The 24,125-nt window shown below is 41.3% G+C and overlaps 1 protein-coding gene across 1 annotated transcript; it reads right to left on the bottom strand.

The window, feature by feature from the left end:
- Nucleotides 1-19,837: 19,837 nt before the first annotated feature.
- Nucleotides 19,838-23,711, bottom strand: LOC148024813 (BTB/POZ domain-containing protein At1g63850-like). The gene is made up of 3 exons (XM_087694455.1): nt 23,141-23,711; nt 21,922-23,023; nt 19,838-21,299 (listed from the first exon to the last, which is right to left on the bottom strand). The coding sequence occupies exons 2-3, from the start codon at nt 23,011-23,013 to the stop codon at nt 20,328-20,330; spliced, it is 2,064 nt and encodes a 687-aa protein (XP_087550581.1). The 5' UTR covers nt 23,014-23,023; nt 23,141-23,711; the 3' UTR covers nt 19,838-20,327.
- Nucleotides 23,712-24,125: the final 414 nt, after the last annotated feature.

The following is a 24,125-nucleotide window of genomic DNA, read 5'->3' as shown; positions in this document are numbered from 1 at the left end:
CCGATGCTTGAGGTAGATAGATAGGAAGAAAGGGCATTTGATCTTTGTTGCAAGTAAGTGTTTTGGATTTTTGAGGTTTGGATGAGTTGGTTTGATTATCATTAGCATTTGCTTGTGATTTGTACGAATTTGTAGACATTTAGGTAGGACAAATAGGGGAAGAGAAAAGAAACCATAGTAGGGTTTTGTGCAACAATAGGCCTAAATTGAAGGAAAATGAGGTTGAAATCCAGCAAAGGAGAGGAAAAGGCATCCAAGGAGTGCTAGAAAGGGGCCTAAAATCTTGAGAAAAGGGAAAGAGAGATCATTTTCAATTTCTAAGCTTTGAGAGAGAGAGAGAGAGAGAGAGAGAGAGAGAGAGAGGGAGAGGGAGAGGGAGAGGGAGAGGGAGAGGGAGAGGGAGAGGGAGAGGGAGAGGGAGAGAGTGTGTGTGTGTTGGAGCTCTAGGGAAAAGATGAGATCGAGTGCACTGATTCAGAGGTTTCCAGCTACTTCAGGTAGACACAAGCCTTTCTCTGCATCTAATCATTGATTCTAGAAGTTCTCAGCACTTGGTATCAACCACAAAGGTCAATCGAATCGAAATCAAGCCTCACAGGCCATTTGCGCCGTTAGAATTGGACACCCATCGTGGAGTCCGATTCCTAGAGTCGGATTGTTGGACTCAAATAGTTCGAGTTAGTCCACTCATACACCTATAGTACTCCATCCAATTGGACATTGTAAGTTGGTTTGAGTAAGACAAACCCATACTCGGACTTGGAGAACCAGGCTTAGACTGTTCAAGTTAGACAACCGGGCTCTGTTTGATTCTCTCAGTCAGACAAGCCCATAATTGGAGAGTCTGATTCTAGAAATTGGACCTCTAAGAATCAGACACACTAACCAAAACTTGAAATCTGACCAATCCAATGCATCCCAGGCTAGGTAGAGCTCAACCCGAAGCAAGGCAACACCCTTGTAGGCATCCGGACACATTAAATGGCTCATAGAGCCTCTAGACTTCAAGATCACAACTCAACTACTTAGAATGCGACCTCGAACAAAGCCCCTTAGACCACTCATCCGAAATGCCTTAAAGGAGCCAATAGAACCTATTAGAGTGACCACTTGAGGGAGCAGACTAGAAAAGTGCATTGCATCACATTGTTTTTGTCACAATAATGCATTGCCTGAACAATCACTTGAAGTGTAGTCAAAAAGAAAAAATCCTGATTTCACATTGCGCATGAAAAGAAGCACCCCATGAATACTTGAGCGCACTTAAATTTTAGGACTGGCTAAACTAATAAGTAACTCACATGCAAGATAAGCGACTTGAATGAACCCACTAGTAGGAGAAGATCCTTAAAATCACAAATGCATAGCCAAGGATACAGGGAAACAAAAGCAAGCCCTTTGGAGAGCAAGAAGTTTGGCACGATTAGGGACTCAACCTTACCTGAGTTGATTAGTTTAATTGACAACCTAGTGGACTGAGAGGCCAACAAGATGTTAGGACCAAGATCTAACCTTGAAAATGATCAGCTCTACTTGGGAGAGTTCCTAGTCAATATCCAAAAAATGATCAATCATTACGATTTACAAACCAAGATGGAGCATCATGACAGGCCAGCTAAGGATATCATAGCTAACCTTGAGGAAGAGCGAAGATTGGCCAAGAAGGTGCTGCAGAGCATACCTGCTTACAACCAAGAGCAACAACCTCAAAGGCTGAGGCTAACAGGAAAAAGAAATGTGAGAGATCTAGCGAGTTTTAGTGCTCGCCAATCGAAATAGGATAGAACCCAATGTGGAGAGAAAAAGAGTGCTAGAATCCGATCTCACATTGAGCGAGGTTCTCACTAAGTGACTCATAGACAACATTGATGTAGAGCAGAGTAGAGCGGCCCTGGCAACTTCATTGCTAGCGGTGCTAGGAATTATGCCAAATTCGAGGAGCCAACTGAAGATACCTGTAGTTGCCAAGCAACTTGACAAGTACTAGGCCAACAATGACCCGTATAGCTTCATAGAGTAGTTTGAGCAAGTTTGTGAGGCGAACAGCCTAACGGGACCCTACTCAACATGCTCAAGCCTTTGTCCTTTATCTTGAAGATAAAGGATGGACGCGGTACACTAGTCTAGATGATGGACATGGTACACTAGTCTAGATGATGCTGAATGCAACACTTTTAATACTCTCAAGAGTCTCTTTGTCAAGAGATTCTCTGAGGTAGGGTATTCAGATAACCTTATTGTTTGACTGATGAATGTTAGTCAAAAGGACAAGGAGGAGATTAGAGATTATGTCACCCACATGAGGAGTCTCTTTAAGAGAATCCCATCCACCGCAAAGTGACCTAGTGAGCGAGTGGTCTCCATCGTATTCATACACGTGGAATTAGGAGTGAAGAGCTCTACAAGGCCTTGGTAGGCCTCTTGAATCTGCAAAGGGATGCGCTAGCTAGGGTCTTTAAGGAAGTCATACATGTAGATGACTTGCTCAAGGAGAGAATCTCAAGAGCCACAAGCCGAGATAGTGCAGCCTCTAGAGCCTTAGAGAGAGTTGCCACCACTAGCGAGAGATCTAGTCAAAGTAATCAAGTGAAAGGGAAGAGTGCTGACCCTAGTGGATATAAAGCTAGAGCTAGTCAAGCTCTAGGAAATGATTAGAAGACCTATGCGACCTCACGTGCAATGTGTCCATTGTGGAGGGAACCACCTCCCTACTGAGTGCGTGGATCATCAATCCAGACCTTGTGCCAACTGTGGTAGGTTTGGTCATGATGCTATGCATTGCTAATTACCGAGGCAATTGCCATATCCGTAGCTTTACAACCAGCCATACTACTTGGGGAATAGGCCACCACAATTTGGAAGGGGGTCTCCATTAGCTCTCCTAGTGCCTAATGATGCTAAGCTAGCTATCCCCAGAATTGACATCAACCCTACAAGCATACCTAGACCACCTAGACCCTTCATGACCCATCCATCGAGTGACACTAGTACATTACATAGAGGAGCCAAATGATGATGAGACATATATAAACCCTTACATGTCTTATACGATGATGAGGGAAATCCCATCTTAATAGACTTTAGACCAGTACCGATGATGGCATTAGGGAAGGGGTAGAGGCCTAGGAGGGCAAAGCCAAGACCCAATCTCATGCTAGACTTGCGGCCACCTAGGGCATATCTCATCTCGTTTCCTTGAACGAGAACAAGCTAACTAAGCAAAGTTCAATGTGAGATGCCCTGAATGTGGAATCACCCATCTACACATTGGATGTCCCAAGTGAAAATTGTACACTAGCTCAGCCATCATACCTTCTATACCTTTGGGGATGTTTGGAGTCAAAACGCTTGATGGTGAGGCCACTCCCATCTCATTGAATGTCATGACTAGGGCACAAATGAAGTAGGCCAGCATTTCATTGCCAACCAGCAAAGTAGATGCGGCCTTGATAGGGAAGAAGACCTGCCAAAGGAAGAAAAAGAGGGCTAATGCCAAAGTGACACTAAAAATAGACATCGCGACCACATTAATGAGAGGAAAGCAAGTGGCAGATGCGGAGGCTGAGACTTCAGCACCTAAAACCATGGAGATGGGGCGCATACCTTGATCTAAAGGGCCAATTGAAAATAGTCGACAAGGTTAAGGAGTGGGTGAGAGAAGCCCAACAACATCTAAAGGATGCTGAGCCCATCCTAGAAGACAAGATTAATGAGTTCTCTAGTGTAAGCACATTGGTCTCGCCGACATGTATGAACTCAAGAGATGCATCCACACTTTAGGTAGAGTCACAAAGACGAGGCTTAGACACCACCGGTGAGCAAGCTGCCCAAGACCAATGGCAAAAGAGTGAAGGGAAAGATGAAGGGCAAGTGGCTAATGTCCTACTTATGGCATTTCTAGTAGATCATGTAATATTGCCAAGGGAAGGTCTGCTTAGACAAAGCCCTTCATTATGGCAAGAATTGAAGCGATGGGTAGAGGGATCTAATGATCCAAAAGTAGCCGACTTGCATGAGAATGACATAGCCACACAAATACACCACACAAATACCCAACCTTGCATTGAACTTAGTGCCTAAGTCCTTGCATGGAATGCTTTCTCGGAGGGCACAGAGATGCATGCAATCCTGCCAATGGTAACGTTAGGAGATGTCATTAGAAAGGGGATCGTAGACAAGGGAGCGAGAGTTAGTGTACTTAGCCATGTAGTTCTGCAAGTTTGGGGTAATCTGCGGGTGAAAACTGCAAGGTTTAATGTCACACTGGCTAATGGCATGAAAGTTAAGCTATTTGAAGTGTTGAAGGACTAGCCCTTCAAGATAGCAGGTCTCCAAATCTTAGTGAACTTCATTATTATGAAGGGAGTAGACTACAACATCTTACTAGGCCGCCGTGGTGGATGAGGAATGCGCAAGAAATCAAAGACTAGGGTAAGGGCCTCATATTCCTAGGCAACATATCAAAGGCAGTGAGAGCTAAGATGGACACCTAGATGACCATGCTCATCGACTTAGATGCCATCTCCTCTATCTTGAAAGGAGACATCCAAACCAGGAATTCGTATGGACCATTGACAAAGTACATTCCCTACCTCAAAGATGAGTAGGGCTAGATGCACGTACTAGCCACCATCGACCTGCCATTTTTCGAATGGGAAAGAAGATTATAAGCAGGTTACAAGGATAGCTAGTGAGGCCCACAAAGCCATTGCACCACAGTTTCCAAGGGGCAAGTCCCTACCATCAATGCCACTTTGTATGATGGCCCAAAAACTCTAGCAGAAAGCAACAAATGCCCACTCCTTTCCATGTCCCATTTAGTAGACTAGAACTCCAGGGAATTCTTGAGTATTTAATAAGGGAGCTAGTTGGTCACCTAGCTATCACGAATCTCAAGTTGCTCCATGGATGAACTGAAATGGCGATGGACCAAAGTGCACGGCCTAAACCTTAGATACAATTGGGCACTGATCATGGATGAAAAGAGAGTCCAAAATGGAGACCTAGATGATGACAAGCAGTTAATGAGCAGCAAGTTAGACTATGAGTATGAGGATTGCTATTCCTCAACTGAAAGCAGTGACAAAGAGGCTGAGATGATAGAGTATGACACAGATGATTGAGTGATCAAACAAATAAAGGTAGACTCCAAGACATAGAGAACCAATGCAATTATAACTGAAAGAGGAGTTCTCAGAACTAAATGCAATCGCACTTGGCTAGATCACTTAGGTGTAATGGACTACGAATAAGTAGGGTTGGTCCAGCCAAGTGTCACGTCTCTCTTTAGGATAGAGTCGACCTCAGAGTTGTGACCAATGGGGGAAACTCCATCCTCTAATGAGGGTTGTGAGTTCAACTCTGAATTGGAGGTAAGTTGTCAGAGCAATCCAGAGATACCCCGACCATTTAAAACTAGATATACCAAAGGGGACTTGCTAGTCCACTTAAGGCACATATGATTGGAGGAGGGAAAGGGAGGACAACTAAAAGGGATGGAAGTCGAACAACAAAAGAAACCCCAAGATCTACCAAAGTGTTTCATTAAATTCAAGAAAGGGGACATGGTACTGATCTTATTGGGCACAAAAAGACAAGGACAGACGAGTGAACCGATAGAAGGACCTGCCGAAGTCAAGGAAGTCGACTTGGAAGGGGAGGAGCCTTGACCCATGTCTATTGCTAACAACCTGACTAAGCAAGAAGAGGTCGACCTTATTGCTCTCTTGCAAGAGTACATAGACGTGTTCGCCTGGTCCTTAGAAGAACTCAAAGGAGTTGATCCGAGGGTTGCAATGCATAATATCCCAATGACTCTTAACACAAGGCCAGTAAAGCAATGACCTTACCTGATGAATCCAAAGCATGCTCACGTCGTGAAGGAAGAGGCTGATAGGCTATTGCATGCTGGATTTATCTATGAGATTGAGCACATAGATTGAGTGTCACCCATTGTGATCATTTTGAAGAAGAATGGAAAAATCCTAGTGTGCATGAACTATAAGAAAGTCAATGCTACGACTAAAAGAGATAATTATCCATTGCCTTTATAGGGAGCACATGCTTGAGAGAGTAGTAAGAAAAGAGGCCTACAGTCTCCTAGATGGCTTCTTAGGTTACAACCAAGTCCAAGCACATCTCAATGACAAGCATAAGACAACTTTGCCACAGAATGGAGTGTATTCGCATACATAGTCATGTCGTTTGGACTAATGAATGCTCTTGCTACCTTTTAGCATCTAATGTGCACCGTCTTTAAGGGCATGTTTAGGTTACCTAGAAGTATGTGTTATGATCTATGCATGCACTGTAGCTGGAAAAAATACCTAGAAAAGCTTCCACAATCTTTGAATAATGTAGGCTCTATAATCTCTCTTTGAACCCCCTAAAGTGCCAATTCTGGGTGAAACACAAATGCATCTTAAGGCATGTGGTGTCCAAGAATGGCATTGCCACTAACTTCTCAAAGATCAGGGTTATTTTTGACTTACCACCACCAACCAACTATAAGGGAGTTTCGTGCTTCCTAAGATACACAAGGTACTATTGGCGCTTTGTTCTAAACTACACATTGATTGCTAGACCACTCTACAAGTTGTTGATTATATTTGAGTGGGCTAAAGAGTGCCAAACACACTTATGAGGAGTTGAAAAAGGTTCTCACTACCACATCAATTTTAGGAGCCCCAGACTGGAACATAATATTTCACTCCAAGAATGGGCTCAAACACTTCAAAAACATGTCTCAAAATCTAGCTCCCATGAGATAGGGTGACTCAGCCCATCAAATCCACAAACTGATTTGCATAGACATAACCACAAAAAGCATCAAGTTGTGACAAGAAAGAAACAACAACACATATCACAGCTCTCACCCTTCCCCATGACAAAAATCACGGCATGAAATCCATGAGGGAGAAGCTAAGCAATATCTGATCAAGAGGTCAAGAGTCAGTTGTCAACCAACTGCTCGAACACAACCTAGCTAAAAAGAAATATCAAAGAAATCATCCTAAGTGGTTATCTAACCTACCTACCTAACTAAGGACACCGAACCAGGATCTCCCACTAGGCGAGGACTCTTATAGCTTGATCTTATTGATTTATTATTTTTTTCTTTCTATTTTAACTTTCATTCCTTCAGAACCTGATACTTGGGCATGTAAAAAGGAGGGAGTTGAGCGTAGTGATCCAAGGAGAACAGGGCATCGGCCTTGGGTCCGGTCTTGGCACCCGTCTCGGCACCCAAGAACCTACCAAGCCCTCGCAAGGTGACAATCATTTTTTAGCGCTCACTTTCATTTTCGCTCCAACCTTCCTTTTTCTTTTCTTTTGTGGCAAGATGTCACCCCAAGGAAGGGCAAGGCATCGACCCCACGTCTTGACTCATCCCTAGGAACCTACCAGGCCTTCGCAAGGCGATAGACAACTAATCTAGGAAAATTTTTTCCTTTTTATTTTAGCTTTTATTTGCTAGGGGTTAGAACCCCTTTTTACACACCTTTGTATACTAGTTTTTCTTAAGATATTTCTTTCTTGATCATATAGTTTTGGGCATGCTTCCCTAGCTGTCTCACCACTAATAGAAGCTCCTAGAAATAGCTAGCTAAGAGGCTAGTAAGACAGGGTCACTCAGAGCTCCTCAAAACGGCTCTTTAATGCTAAACCCCGGGACTTCATGCCATGAATTTTTGGTCCCCAATCAAATAAAATAAAACCCCCACAAATACATACATATAAGCAGCTTAAGGGAAAAATCTCAGAAAGGCGATGATACCACCTAGATTGGCCATCAAAAGCTCCCAGGAAACAACGACTCTCTCCAAGCACTTTGTCAAAGCTGTTTGGTACAACACTAAAATAGAAACCGATTAAAAGTACCTACACCAAACAATCACAAGGCCCTCTTGGCCTAATGAGATATAACATTTCGCAACAAATGAACTGGCCCTCTTGGCCTAAAGAGATATAAGATTCTACATCTAAAACTCTGTCTTCTTAGCCAAAAGGAATATAGCAATGTAACTCATAAAAAAACCTCCTTGGACTAACATTGATAGACAATGAGACGCTCCATCCCAATGAGAAATTTGGGCTCCATGCCCTAAACTAAATGCATTAAATTGTGACCCATATCTCCTGCATAGATAGCAAGAGGCATACGCATAAAGTGTCATTTGACCAACCTATGGGTCCAATATAATAAAGGCAAATGGGTCTCGACTACTCTTTGCATCACCCATACTAACCATTGCTTGTCATATAGAGCATATTCTAATAAAAGTCCCCATAATCGATCGGGTCATGTCTCGTCATCAATAAATATATCTAAACTAGGACCACAATTGGAAAAGAGGTCTTCTTCATATGCATAGTTGGCTAATGAATCAACAAACTGATTTCAATGTTGTGGAATCAGCTAAAGAGACACTCTCTCAAAGTCATCGATTAGGTTCATGGTAGCACAATAGTACATATGAAGAATAGGGTTCCGTACTATGTACATCCCATTCAATTGGTTCAAAACCAACCGGGAATCCCCTTTTACTAACAATTGACGAATACCGGTCTTCTTCGCAATGTTCAATCCCATAATTAAAGCTTTGTACTCTGCCATATTACTAGTAAGGCCTACCCCAATGTAGATAGCTAATTTTATCATGATTCTACGTTGGGGATCCCTAATAACCAAGCATATACTCCCTTTCTTGTTGGGACCCCTGGACGCTCCATCAAAGTATAATGTATACATCCACGATGGATTCACACAACCAACCATCATCACCTCTACTCGTAATTATGATAATCAAAATTTAGCATGTTTAGAAGATGTACCGACAAAGGCTCCATCCCATCTTCTTCATTGAATATAATAGGAATACTCGTCAAAATTCATAAGCAGTGACAATAGAAGACTTTGATTTCCCAAACAAATGATCCATCCTCTTGCTCAATGATTTTATATCCCTTAATCCACCATATAAGCTTTCCCTAATGATATCTTTGCTCCAAGTATGGGTGTTCCAAGGAAGAAATTAGCCACCCCATCACCAATGTTTCCTCTTGTAGGTTCGAGATCATCCAAGCATGGACTTAAAAGGCATAATTCTCATTAATGTATTTAGAGATAATAAGGTTTAATCTTATGAAGATTAACCTTATTTTTTAACTCCACTCCTTGTATATCGGCTAGTAATGTTGTGGACTTATTTTTCCCTATTCTGACTATTTTGTAGGGACCATCCCACTTATGCTCTAGTTTCCCTGGATAAAGCTCCCTACATGCATCATAGTATAAAATTAATTGTCCTTTCTTAAAGGTATATTTCTTCCTTTTAAATTATGCAACTGCTTCATCTGACACTTAGCCAATTCTTGGTGTAACAAACTCTGAAATTTGAGCTCATCCAGGTGTGCTGAATTCATAAAGTGCTCAAAGAGTGCATCTTCGTCTCCTAAAGAATGGTTAATTGCGCGTCTCGTTTCTTCTCTGATACTATCTTTGAGAGAATACCCACAAGGTGTTTATTGGTACTTTCAACCTGTCCATTCACCTGCAGGTTATAAGGAGTCATCTTATTGTGCTTAATTTGCCATGCTTCAGTTAGGCTCTTAATCACCTTATTTAGAAAATGGGTTCCACATTCCGACACTAATTCCTTTGGCGGACCAAATCGATAGATAATCTATTCAAGCAGGAAGCTAGCAGTCAGGCTACTCTTAATCACCTTATTTAGAAAATGGGTTCCACGGTCCGACACTGATTCCTTTGGTGGACCAAATCGATAGATAATCTGCTCAAGCAAGAAGCTAGTAGTCTCCTTTGCATCGTCCTTCTTCGTCACTCATGCTTCTGACCACTGTTGCCACTATGATATATCTCTTTTGTGTAGAAGACGACGGGGTAATAGGACCCACAAAATCGATCCCCCATTTTTCGAATGGTATTATAGCCATAATAGGAGTTGAGTGGGCACTTCCTATTCTTCATATTGTCATGCCTTTGACATACATTACATCTCTTGACATACTCAAATGAATCCTGGAAAATGGACAACCACCAATATCCAGCTGTTAAAGTTTTTTGTGCAGTCAACCGCCCAGCAAAGTGCCCTCCACAAGCAGAGTCATGGCACTCTTCCAAGATAAACGGAACCTCATCAAGCATAACACATTGGCGGTAAATATCATCAACACTCGGCCGATATAGTGTTCCTGCAATCAAGGAAAATTTCAAAGCCTACTGTCTAATTTTCCTCTTCTCTAATTTTGATAAAGTGGCTCCAGTCTCTCCTATGGATAAATAGTGTGTTATAGTAGCATATCAAGATGGAATGGAGGCCGTATCAATTTTGAACAGTCCCTCAATATCACTAACTTTAGCCAAGATTTCTTTTGGTTCCTCCAAATTCACAATACATTCAATGATGCCTTGTAACTTCAGTGGCTTACTCCTAATTTCATAATCAGAATCTTGTAAAGTAATCAGCCATTTCGCTAAGCGATCAGGCGACTGTAACTTGTTTAGTAACAATGTAAGTCCTTTTGCCTTCGTATAAAATACTACCTTTTCATAGAGAATATATTTCCTAAACTTTTTGGTCGCAAACACCATCCCAAGGCACAATTTCTCCATGTAGGTGTAATCAAGTTTGAATATCCCCAATTTACAACTAGCAAATGCTATTGGATAATACCATTTCTCCTCCTGGATTTGGGCTAAACAACAACTAATGCTATGCATTGTGGTTGCTGAAAATATATCAAAACACTCACCCCTTTTGGGTACTTTCAGGACTAGTGCTTTTGCCAATTCCTGCTTCACATCCTCAAAGGATACTTAACAAGGATCACTCCAAACAAACAGATAGTTAAAAGATAATAGATTCGTCAGTGGCAACGTTCTTTCTGCCAGTGCATTAATAAATCATCGATAATATCCCACTAATGACAAAAAGCTATGCACTTCTTTAGGAGTATGTGGTGGAGTCATAGCGACAATAACCTTTATCTTTTCAGCATCGATCGCTTTACCATTTGAACTAACCACAATGACCCAATAGCAGTCCATAGGGCACTCCAAAGATGCACTTTCTTGGGTTAAGAGCAATGTAAAACTACCTGCAATGCTCAAAACACTTCCTTAAAGTAATCAGCATTCTTTCCTTTATGGTGGCTGCCCCGGATCGTCGATAAAGATTTTCAGGTCCTCGGGGAAAATATTACCAAAATTCTTATCAATTGTGCGTTGCCAAGAACCCAGTGCATTGCATAATCCAAATGCCATCACATGATATACAAAGGTACCAAATACAGTAATAAATGTCGTTTTCACCTTATCTTCCTCTTCAATAGCCATTTGGTTATATCCAGCAAAGCAATCTATAAATGAATAGCATCGCTACTTGCTATTTCAAGCACTAACCATCAATCATGGCATCTTATTCATAAAGTTGAAGCTTCTCTTTCTCTCTTTTCAAGTATTTCTTTTCATTCTTTAAATCCTCTAGGGTGGATGGGACAATAGGGCAGCAGGACATGACCATCTTATCTTTCTTGAGTGTCAAGCATCATCAATGGCATCTCCTCTGGCAAGGATCGGTTCTTCCTCCACTCCCACCATCACCTTGCTTATAACAGGACAGTAGGATATGGTCATGTCTCATTCTTGAGTATGAGGCATCATCAATGGCATCTCATCTGGCAAGGATCACACCTAATCAATCCCATAAGTATGTGCATAACCTTTTTCAACCAATTTTTGCTTTATACTTACTCACACTTCCATTTCTATTATGCTTTACTTTGTAAATCTACCTTAGCCTATAGCTTTCTTTCCCTCATGCAATGGCACTAAATCCCAAGTTTGATGTACATCCAATGTAGTCATTTTCCCCAATGCACATGACCAATAACTTTCTCAAAACAAGTAGGCTCAATTGATTTTATAACATTTGCTATATACGCATAGTGGCAAGAGCAACACAACTATCACGTGTCAATCTATGCATAGGATACGTTACTCACATTGACGTGTACACTAGTGGAGCACTTTGTGATTCCTTAACGTCATTCTTGCTTTGCTTACACCAAGTGTACAAACAACTAGAATACTAAAGTCCTCATCCATACTTTGATCCAAGCCATCAAACTCACCATCTAGATGTAAATAGCTTGCAGAAACATCTAACACACTAAGTGGCCCAACCACTTTTTCTTTTCTCTTTTATGTCACTTTTTATGCATTTATAGGAGTGTTATTTGCATGCAACCTACCACTCCATGGTGTTTCAATAGATCTACTAGAAGATGACGGCCCACTCAATTATGGACCCACATTTTTTGTAACCACCTTTTCTTTTACATCATTTGTAATAATCTCTTTTTTTAGTAGTATATCAACTTCTCATAAAATACTATATCTTTGCTCGCCCATATCTTGTGTATAGTTGGATTATAATACCTCTAATCCTTTTGTTAAGGGAATAGCTAACAAATACATAAATTTTGGCTTTTGGATCCAACTTCTTTCTTAGCTCATTAAGTAGAGTACATATGTAATACATCTAAATACTTTAATGTGTGACAAATCTAGTTTTCTACCAATAAACATCTCCTCTAATGTCACATCATGCACTATAGCAGTGGAAGTCCTATTCATAATATACATGGTTGTAGAGATAGCTTCAACCCAGTAGTAATGTGGTATTTTCAACCACTATTAAAGCTTATGCAATTTCTTCAATATTCCTATTCTTCCTTTCAATAGCACCATTTTGTTGTGGAGTATACCTGTGTGTGAATTATCTCTAAATTCCATAACATTTCAAAAAATTACTAAATTATTACTATATTCATTGGAGAGGTACTTTCCCCTTCCATCTGACCTAAGGTTCTTTAGTTGCACACCTATTTGTTTCTCAACTTGATTTTTAAAATCTTGAAAGTAAGAAAACACTGCACTTTTCTCATTCGTGAAATGTGCCTATAAATTTCTCATCATAAAACAAAAGTGATACAATACTTACATCTAGCCATTGATGTAGTATTTATAAGAACCCACACATCTAAATATAGAGTGTTAAATAAATTCATTGTTACATGTTTATCATGAGGGAATGCATGCCTTGTCTATTTTCCAACTTGGCATGTTTCATAGACTTTCTACATATCAACCACTTTAAATTTAGGTAAGCCTATCATGATTTCACATGACTATATATTCTTCAACTGCTACATATTTAGATGGCCGATGTATTTATGCCAATGTCGATATGAGCCAAAACTCATACACCTTGTGCAAATATAGCAACCTTTATATCGGTTACAACCTGTTGAGAAGTAAGCATGGGAACTCTCCTTATACTAGAGAGGATAAGGGTAGCTAGGTGTAAATGGACTGGAGGACAGGGAAGCAAGGGGAAACCCTAACCCTAACTTCTCCAGAGGCTATATAAACAGCCTAAAGTACACACTCACAGTTGAGGAGAGTGTACTAGTTGTACCTTTGAGCAACTTACTAAGCAAGATCTTCTTCTTGTATTTGAGCTCTCTCTCTCTCTCCCTCTTGTGCACACTCGGGCTTCCAACTCTGATTTGTCACACATCCAAGGTCAACATTCTTCCCACACACTTGCCTTTTGTAACTAGTTTACATCAATTCTTGACATCTTCTACAAAGCATTCATTGTGATTGAACTTTATTTACCATTCCTACTCAACCACTTGTCTAATAGAAACCAAATTCTTTGTAATGTTAGAGGCGCATGTAGCACATTAACCAAATACTTAACTTTTTCATCCTACACAAACAATGGAATACTCCCAATATGAGCAATAGGATGTGATGAATTGCCACTTATTTTCACAAAACCACCCATTTTAGGATTTTTTATTTCTCTAAACCATTCTCCACAGGATAGCATATGGTTAAAGACACCTAAATCCATATGCAATGTATAATCACTCACTATTGATGCATTTGCATTTATAGCATTAATCATGTGTTTCACAACAAATATTTTTCATTATCATCTTGATTATTAGTAGATCCATAATTATTATGTTGCCTTCTCTCATTTATGTTATTTTTACCTCTTCTCTTTTTTGGATAGTCATGTGTAATATGATCTTTTTGACTACAATTATAGTATTCTCTGTTATCATAACCTATGTTCTATCTGCCACATCCTCCATGGGTCCCTCAACCTCAAGACTAGCCTCTACCACATGTATGTGATTGCTCCTTTGGTTTATAAGATTGCCCTTGATTTTGCCTATATCGACCACCACCACACCCTCTACCTCTACTTGTGTTAGAGTAGAGCACCTATTCTGAACTATTCTTGTTTTGTGATGAGGATGTAGTAAGACCTAAGTTTTTCTCTTTTAATTTAAACATAGATATTAAATCCGTAAAATCAGGAATGGTATCTCTTGTATTGAGGGAGGTTCGAAACTTCTTGTACCCTCACCCAAACCATCTAAACATGCAGACACTATATCATCATCATCAACCTATACTTTGATACATCCAAGAGCTTCAACGATTCTCTTAATCATCAATGCATAGTCATTGATAGACAAATCACTATCCTTGATATTATTTAACTCGAACTTCAAATGTAACTTTTTAGCTTTGGTATTTATACTAAATAGCTTGACCAAGTTATTCGATGCTCCTACATGGTTGTCTACATCTTATATATGCCCAATCATATTGTCTAGAACACTAATAGAAACCCAATACATAACTTTTCAAGTATCCTAGTTCTATTCCTTATCATAATTTTGTAGCATTAGCATTATCTCCTTCAATGTAGTTCCAACAACCTTTACCCATAAAGAAATTGGTCAATTTGAACTTTCAAAGTATGGAAGTTATGCTCATTAAGATTGTCACTACATTTCATTAAACCCCTCAAACATTATGTAGCAAAATCTAAAAGATTTCCTTTATTAATAACCTACTAATTTAGGTGAATTGTCAATTGTAATGAACTTAATACATAAGTATATCCTAAGCAACACTTCTTACATCTAACAATTTATAAATATTGTTTATCACACTTTCCACCTACAACATGATTGTGAAATGACGGGGTTTGAAGAATTCTTGAATCTTACCAGATTCGCACACAAACAATCTCTAACTCTCGAAGGGACGGGCGGTTGAAACTTGTCCAAAATGTGAATTCGATTGCACAGATTTTGATCAAAGGTCTGATATGCTCCCTTGAGCACTCCAAATTCACGAAGATGGCTTGTTGGTTGAATATCATATGAGAAACATCTCCACAGGTGTACTCCATAGCAAAGCTTTCTTGGTAGACTCTTATACTTTGTGGCTCATAACTCCTCGCTTGGATGCTGCTCTCATATCATGAAATGAGAGAGAGAGAGAGAGAGAGAGAGAGAGAGAGAGAGAGAGAGAGAGAGAGAGAGAGAGAGAACACACAGAGAATGAATACAAGATGGTAGCCAAATACCCTAATATCTCATCTTCTTCTTCTTCTCCACTATGATGGTCTTCTACTAAGAATAAAGAGAGAGTACAACATATATAATATATCAATGATTCCTTAGTGTGAACATGCCAACTAGAAATATCATTAGATAGATATCTGATAACTCAAGTAGGTGGACTAATTGATGTCCTGCTATAAAAAAGTATATGTCTAACTAATTGTTATCTAGCTATGAAGTATCTAGCTAACTCGAGTAGGTGGACTAACTAATTTATAAGAGTTGCACCATGTCCAAGTATGTCAACATGTTGTAACCTCTACTCCATGGACTTGTGTAAGTAGAATTCACATGTGTATGGCCTAGTCTTTAGGATACGTCTGAGACGATGATTAATCAGGAGGAATGTCGTGTGGAAATTCCCTAGTTACATTTTCATTATGCACAACCCCCATCCAACTATATCCAATTGCAATAGGTGCTTGTATCACAAGCATGGAATGCTACCATGTCATGAAGTAAAATGAGGAATATTTATATGAATAATTATTATCACAATAGCACAAGTATATAAGATGTAAGGGACTCATTTTTCATTATCATAGAATCATAGAAGGAGTCTCCTTCACCTTTTGACGATTTCTCCTACAACTTTCATGGTTTCCAGCCTTCTCTCTCTCCCTTCTTTCTGTCTTTCTCTCTACTATTCTAATCTTTCTCTCTCCTCTACACTCTCGTTCTCTCTCTTGTTTCTATTTTCCCTCTCCTTTCTAAGTCTCTCTCTTACAAATGGTAATAATTAAAGCTCCAGTCTTTGACCTACCTTCAATCAATCTACATGTCCATTTTTCATATTTTTCTCTCCGACAATCTATTCTAGCACAGTACAACAAAGTATAGTGTATGGATTGTGAATGGCAATGACTAGCAGGTCTTCTTAGGTGGCAATCACCAAATCTGGAGCCATTCACATGAGCTTTGGACAAATTTGGAAGCATCAAGGCTAGATTAGCAACTCATGGATCAATTTTATGTCATTTTGACATGCAAAGTTGAAAAGGGGCCTTCACTATAGTTAGAAGAGGGCAAACTCCCACCACCAAGACATCCTTGTTTATGAGGTCTGCCTACTCTGACAAGTGTATGGAGGAGAAGAAGCCTTCGTTTCTTCTGATTGAATGTTTCTGGTGCTTTGAAGTTTGGAGCCATCGCCACTACAGGTTCATCTTGTAGCTCGTCATCGGATTCTTATTCCTTCGTCTTCTCCAGTTGCCCTGGCTCATAACCAGGCCTCGATCTCCATCGTTCTTGTCGCTTTTGTATTGATCGCAGGCTTTTCGATCTCGAGTACCAGAAATAGGGCCACAGAGAGAGAGAGAGAGAGAGAGAGAGAGAGCCGGCCTTCCCATGGATGCTTGAATGTTGCGGCCGTTTTCCTTATCTTATGATCGCGGGTTAGGGCTATCAGCCTGGTGGATTTTCTTAGTTCCCGAAGAGCTTAGCATACATCCTTCCATCATTTTGTTGGCGGCTTGTCATGATTGAGTGCATGGATTATCTATTGCCTGGATTATCGATTGCCGCGGATTCTCCTTCTCCTGCGCTCTGCGAGAAGGACTTCCTTTGCAGACGTTACTTGAATCAGAAGTGAATTGCAGCAAGAGATTCCTGATGAGTTGCAGCAGCCTCGGCAGGAACTTTCCTTGTGCTGAAGCTCAGATAAGACTTCACATCCTACTGTCCTGTTATAAGCAAGGATGTCTTGATGGCGGGAGTGGAGGAAGAACCGATCCTTGCCAGAGGAGATGCCATTGATGTGATAATGTCATTACAGCCTTCACATCTGCAAAATCCACATTTACTAGTCCTGGGACGGTGATAATGTCAGAAATGCCCTGTACACATTGGCACATCATCTCCCAAGAGGAAAGCTTCTTGTAGAAGTGTCTGTTCTTGACCAACCTCCAGTAGCCTATCATTTGGTGTTACAATCAGAGTGCAGCATCGAGTAGCCTATCATTTGGTATCACAATTAGAGTATCAACTGAACTTTGAAGACGTTCAATGGCCTCCAATGCCTGCACTGCCTGTGACGGCCCTCAAAATTGAAAAGATATATCACTACCCTCATCTACATGCAGCATACTGTTAGACTCCTTTTCTACCCTATCTGGGGCACAACTTAGACTGACAACTTAGACTAACAGGCCCACCCCTTTCCAAACGAGGTCATTCTGTTTGAGCCTGTTTTAACCAATATATTGCTTGTCTCACTAGTGTATTTTAGGAAGGTCTTTGCCTTGTTTAAATATGACTCTCTGGACAACCAGCATGGACCAGTAGCTTGTGTGTTTCAGGTCCGTCTAAATGCTGAGAACAGCCAAAATTTCATCATGCATCAATGCTTGTCATTTGACTTGCCAACTCAACTAGGAAAACTAATGCAAAGTAGGGACAGACTAAGCCGTGTATGCATTACCATACGACGTGCCAGATAAACTTAGTCATGGCTCATAGCTCCAGGCCCTTTTTTCAATTTTGTCACTCTAAAATAAATGCATTTAATGCTAGTTTGTGTAGGCAAGAGGGTAGCAATGCAAAGAGAACAATGAATTAATGTCAAAGATAGATAAAATGGTCCTAATTGGGTCACAAATGAAGGATTCTCTTGACAAATTGACCGATGGGTAGTAGTCCTTAAGGCTGAGAATGAGAAACGGCAATGCTTCAAGTAGACATGGATGAAACTCCATTTCAGACGACACCATTTCAACCATCATTAAGAGCTCCATATGAGCCAATATTTCTTCAGCCACCCTATTCTTAGCAAGGTAGTTATCATGAGCATCGATATGACCAATGGTATATGCATCATGAGCAGCAGGACCATTGATATGGGTATGATGAGCACTGGTATGAGCAGCAACATTGTAATGAAGTCAAAAGTATTTCAGCCTAAACCTACTGAAGTATTTCAACCACTTCAGCCAATCAAAGCTAGTATGGATGCAAGCATGGTTGCAACGGTTCCAAACAGTCAATGCGGGATGCAGTCAATTCAGCTATTCCAAGCTAACATGGAATATGGAAAGAAAGAGCAGCCTCAATATGAAAACTATGAGTTTACCATAGCATCTAACATTCAGCCTACTATTCACGGTTTGGAACAACAAGGTATCAATGCATATCAGTGCCAACTTTAGGAAATTTCAAGGGGATCGAGCTTGCTAACAAACAGCCCAAGAATCTCTACATACCCTTCTCTCAATGTCACATATCAAGATGCTTATTGCAGGCCTACAAATGAGGCTAAACAAACTGTAACCAACTTGCCAACCAACTTTCTATTGACTTCTACTCCAAAGAATGACTTATACACTTCAATGGAACATTGCAAAAGAAAAAGCTTTCATTCCAAACGCGAGGTGGAGATTATGCATGGCCATGAGTTCAAATGTACGAATGATAAGGCAATAATCAAGAGTATGTTGGATATGGGCATGGAAGACCTAAGGAATGAAGCAACGATTTACCATTGTAATTTGTTAGAGGTTTCTTTGAGGCTAGGCAATCTTTAGTTATGTCTATGCTAAGTATCCTCTCCTCGCCCCTTTGTAGCCCCTTGTGGTAAATCCTTTAATTTTCGTTTTTTTAGGACAAAAACATCCGTCATGGCTTCCTGCCTTCTCGCTCCCTTCTCTCCTATTTTAAATTCTCTCTCCTTTGCATTCTCATTATCTCTCTTCTTTCTATTTTCTCTCGTTTCCTAAGTCTCTCTCTTTCATGCTAATTGGTGTTGCTGCAGGCCAAGTGGTTTTAAGTGTGTGGCTATGCACATGGGTACATGAGTCCTTGGATACATCCTTGAGACGGCTTTTGAATTTGAAGCCTTCTACCAAAATACTAGTAAGAATGAGCAAATAATGCTTCTCTAGGCTTAAGTCATACCAAACTTTGTGAAAGTCTTGAAAGAGAAGAGGACATGGCGTAGCTACCTTTGCTTGCAGCAGACTCTTGAAACTGCTTGGGCATGGCACCACTGTGATTTTGTTAGCACTTTATTTAAGAAATAGATAATTGAGAAGTCAATTCGTCCTTCATAATCTCCACTATCTGTGTGAGTGCCATTGAGTTTTACCCACAAGAATATCCGAGTCAATGTTGCAAGGTTCCATGAAGGTATCACCAAAGAGAACTCTGCTTATAGTCTTTGCTTATTAACACACACGTTATCCAACATATACTTCAAGCCAAGGTAAGCAAGTAGCATATGAAGAATTGTCACCCAAATGGGTGGATCATTCCCTCTCAATTCAAGGAATTAACACCACATTGCAAACATGCTGCAGGAAACACATTCAATCACAAATTTTGCTGTTCAAGTAGTAAAAACAGTGAGAAGATAAATTTAAAACTGTATGCAAGCCAAGTATACACTCCAAGAGAGACACACTGCAGCACAGCTGCCAATAACATAGTACAGATCTCCTATGCATGCAGACAGCATGATTAAAGAAAGGGTCATTTACAATGGTAGTAAAATACTGAGGAACACTCTGTGCAGATCAGTACAGCTCTGTGACGGTCATGATAGATGCAAACTTAGGTCAGAATATTCTTAAGGAAAATGTTCTTGAATATGCCACATGTATTTCCTGAATCTGTGTCCAGCGATGTATTATGGCACAAATGGTTCTAAGTTTGATGCAAATATATATTTAGGGGTTCTTATCCCGTTTGCATTTTTGGACTAGAGTCCCATTGTAGAGATGATACCGAGTTCAGCTATGGGTTCTTCCACATTTTTTCAAACTTTTACAGCTTCCATGACAGCTCTCTACACCAGCAGAAACACATCTAGCTTAAGAAATGTCTGCAGAACTTGCTTGTTGTACAAGTGGCTGGTCAGGTGATGTTAGTGTTTCAATCTGAGGTCTGACAAATGTCCTCCTCCACCAGATCTCAAAGGCCCTGTGTAGGTTTGGACAATCATCTCCAGATTTTAGAAAACGATCAAACCAGGCAATCATGATGGTTTGCTGCTGCTTGAGAGGAAGGGTTAGAATAGTCTGGCTGATGCCTTCCTCCACAACTTTTCTATCTAGTCCTTTGCAAGCCCTTTGCATCCAGCCGAAGTCGTCGATCAACGGCTGCAGCCAATTGTGCAGAAGTGTAAACCGTATCTCTTTCGGAGCCAAAACTTGGCCTTTGCCAACTGCTACACACAACCTAGCAGTCAGTCGGCTTACCTCATAGCGACCATAAGCTATTGGAATCTGTGCATGCAATGCAGCCAATTCTGATTGAAACGCCCATATCCTAACAAAATCATCTGCTATGTGTCTGTCAATTAGAATGTCCACTAGCCAATTCAGATTGTCTGCTTGGCGTGTTATCTGTGTTGCCAGCAGTCCTCTTTCGTCATTTGGCCTAGAAATGAAATCGGCACTTGAGGCCTGTGCGAAGAGATGCAGAAGAGATTCAAGGCAGACATGGCATGATTGGTAGAGGCTCTCTTTGCTTAAATCAGCAGGATCTTTCCCTTGAGCAGCATTTTCTCGGAGCATTCTTGACACTAGGCTTTTCATTTCCCGTCTAGCCTTTTCATCAGTACCCCTTGTTACCAAGTGAACAAGACGCACCAAGATGTCTTGTGAGGCGCCAGGATCTTCTGTTGAAAGCCTCTGCAATACTTCTCCAGCTCCAATGCTTCTTAATTGCAACTGAGACAGTAAAGATGCCACCTTGTCCTCATCTTCCTCTGCCCAAGGTACAGCTTCAAGGAATTCAAGGCAAGAAAGCACCCCCGCCTCAAAGACAATTGCAGCAGAGATCTGAAAATCACAGATAAGGTCGTAACTACAGTAAGTCTCACAGCAGCCAGTTTTAGAGGTTAGGAATTGAAAATTTAGATGATCAACCATCTGATCGGAGACATAGAGAAGTATAATCCAAGACCTAATACAGAGAAGCAATTCATCTCGAGCATACAGCAGTAATGCAATGTAAAATGATTAAAATAGAAGAATGAGAACCAGCACACCAGCTATCAATACGTTGACACTACGGTCAAGGACATAGAGGAACAAGGAATGCTGTGCAATAGTGCCCAAGCCCGTCATGTTGACACTAGCCAATGACATGGAGGTTAAAGAAATGTTACGTAATAGTACCCAGGCATGGTCATTGGCGTTAATGGGGTCTTGCAAAGGCTTTCTATCAGTTATGCTTAATTCAGTAGATTGGTAACTACACTAAGTGTATAGGTTTGCGACAGTGGGATGCTTCCAAGACCAGAGGAAGCTGCATCTCATTACAGAATAAGGGTGTCGTCTTGCCGAGAAATAGGTGTGTCACATATTACTACAGAATAAGAGTGTCACATTCAGTGAAATTTGCCAACACCGAGGACTGAAGTAACAAGGCATGAATGATATCCTTCTGTGCATCTGTTACCTTGAGAATGGATAATACTCTGGCAACAGTTTCCTTGAGTAGCTTCCTTTTCAAATCTCTGCAGTACATAAGCCTTAGGGTCTCGACATACATTTCGACATCTTCACAATCTGAGATTTCGACAAGATGTGGTCCTTGAGACTGTGGCTTGGACCATCTTTCAGACAGCTTGGCAGCAAAGAAACGGCTATGTACGGCCAGAATCTGCACGTGCAGGTTCAGAGTGACACTGAAACCCTCTCTGTTGCTCAAAATGAGCCTGAGATCACTCGAGAAAGGGTCATTGAACTGGCTGCCCGGGCTGCTTGCAGACATTATTCTCTCTTGCAAGGATAATTGCTTTGAATTGCCATGAGCTTGCTGAGAAGAGAGATGGGGTGCATTGAGTAGAACTTTGTCCTGCATTTCCTGCTCATTCACCATCATTTCAAAAAGCGTCGGAGAGGACCGGGTTTTCTCGATGGGCGGCGAAGATTGGCTCAGGAAACCCGAGGTGAGGATGGTGTTGAGTTTGGCGTAGCTTGGAGCCGATACGACATGCACAGGTGAAGACGACGTATCAATTAGAGGTGACACTCTGCCAGGGGATAGCCTGATCTTGAAAGGGGAGCCATTCCCCCTTTCAAGAGGAACTCCACCGATAAAACCCTGCTTGATGAGAGCAGCTATCTCACCATTTTTAAGTACTTCTCCTGCTTTGTGGAGCTCCCCAGACCTTCTCTTTTTCTCAGATTTGCTGGCAATTGCATCATCGGCCGAATTGGGGTTTGCGGTGATGATGGCAGGATCTGCATTTCGACTGCTGCTGCGATTCTCCTTGCCCGTGGGCTTGCCGTTTCTCTCGCTCTCATCGTCCTCTGCACACAGCTTGCGAAGCTCCTTGGATTTGAGGCGCGACGGCGTGGTCGGGGAGGACGGCAAAGACGAGCGTGCAATGCAGCACCATGTGCCTTCGGTGCTGACAGTTTCGACCACCTTGCGGGGCCTGGAGGTGTCCCTGCGAGCATTTCCAGCTGCAGCGATGGCGTTCGCGGCAGGGGACGAAGAAGAGGCAGGCCCGCGCCTGCTGCGTGCAGCCACTGCGTCCGCCATGGATGCTCCTCTAGAGGCAAAATTGAAAGCTATTCAAGACCTGGTGCTTCTCCTGCCACTCAGAGGCGCCAATTGACAGCCAGATTGAAGGTAGGGGACATCAAATGATCATCAAAGAGGCACTTACAACGGCTATTGGGGATGTGAGGCTTCCGCCATAGCGCGCGCGCTCTCTCTCTCTCTCTCTTCTGTCCCCTCACAAGAAATGTGGATGCGGCAGCGGGGCAGGCAAAAGCAGACAAAGGGATTAGCTGTAATCTCTTTAAAAGGGGAGGCGGCAAGCAAACAAACAACATATATGTGTGACAGAGGAAAAGGGCAAAAGAGAAAGAGAGAGAGAGACGAGCGAGCATGTGACTGTGAGTGTGATAAAATCATGGTGGGGAGTGACAAAAAGGATACAAGGAAGTGGAGAAAAGGGGAGGAGAAGGTGGTGGATTCTGTTATTGCAGCAGACACAAATATATGAGAGAGAGAGAGAGTGTGTGTGTGTGACTCAGTGAGTGAGATGAGTGAGTGTGTGTGTGTGTGTGTGTGTCTCGACTCTTAACAGACAGACTCGAGAGAACCCTGCCTTTAGCACCTTCTTTTGCAGTGCAAAGGAAGGTTTTGGCAGGAGATGATGCAGTTTGTTCTGCAAAGATAATGACAAGGGAAGAGAGAGAGTGTGTGTGTGTTATAATGATATCTAGTTGTGAGTAAGAGGTATACACTAGGGAGGCCGAGAGAGAGAGAGAGAGAGAGGGAGGGAGAGGGAGAGAGTCTCTTAATGGTACCTAGGTGAGAAAAAAAGATGTGCCTGAGAGAAGATGTATACAAAATAGAATCCATACCAAACAATACATGTGGGATTCCATGGATCTCTCTTTTGTTTACATCTTTTTCTCTCATGAATAGTATATATACTTCTTTTTCAGAGCTAGGGTCGTGCCACAAGTAGAGTGTCACACATAGAGTTTATACTTGACTTTCAAAGTAAAAGCAAGTATAAATTTAGTAAGTAAGAAGGAAAAAAGGCATGTCACATCACACAAACCCAATTTTTTAGATATATAGAAGGTCTTTTATGTCTACACATGACCCTACTTCTAGTTACCAATTTATTTGACATG

The sequence above is a fragment of the Lygodium microphyllum genome, chromosome 15 (assembly GCF_053477565.2).
Source record: "Lygodium microphyllum isolate KBCC chromosome 15, Lygodium_microphyllum_v1.1.10, whole genome shotgun sequence".
Taxonomy (NCBI): domain Eukaryota; kingdom Viridiplantae; phylum Streptophyta; class Polypodiopsida; order Schizaeales; family Lygodiaceae; genus Lygodium; species Lygodium microphyllum.
Note: the sequence above shows the minus strand (reverse complement) of the source record. Positions and strands in the feature narration are given on the sequence as shown.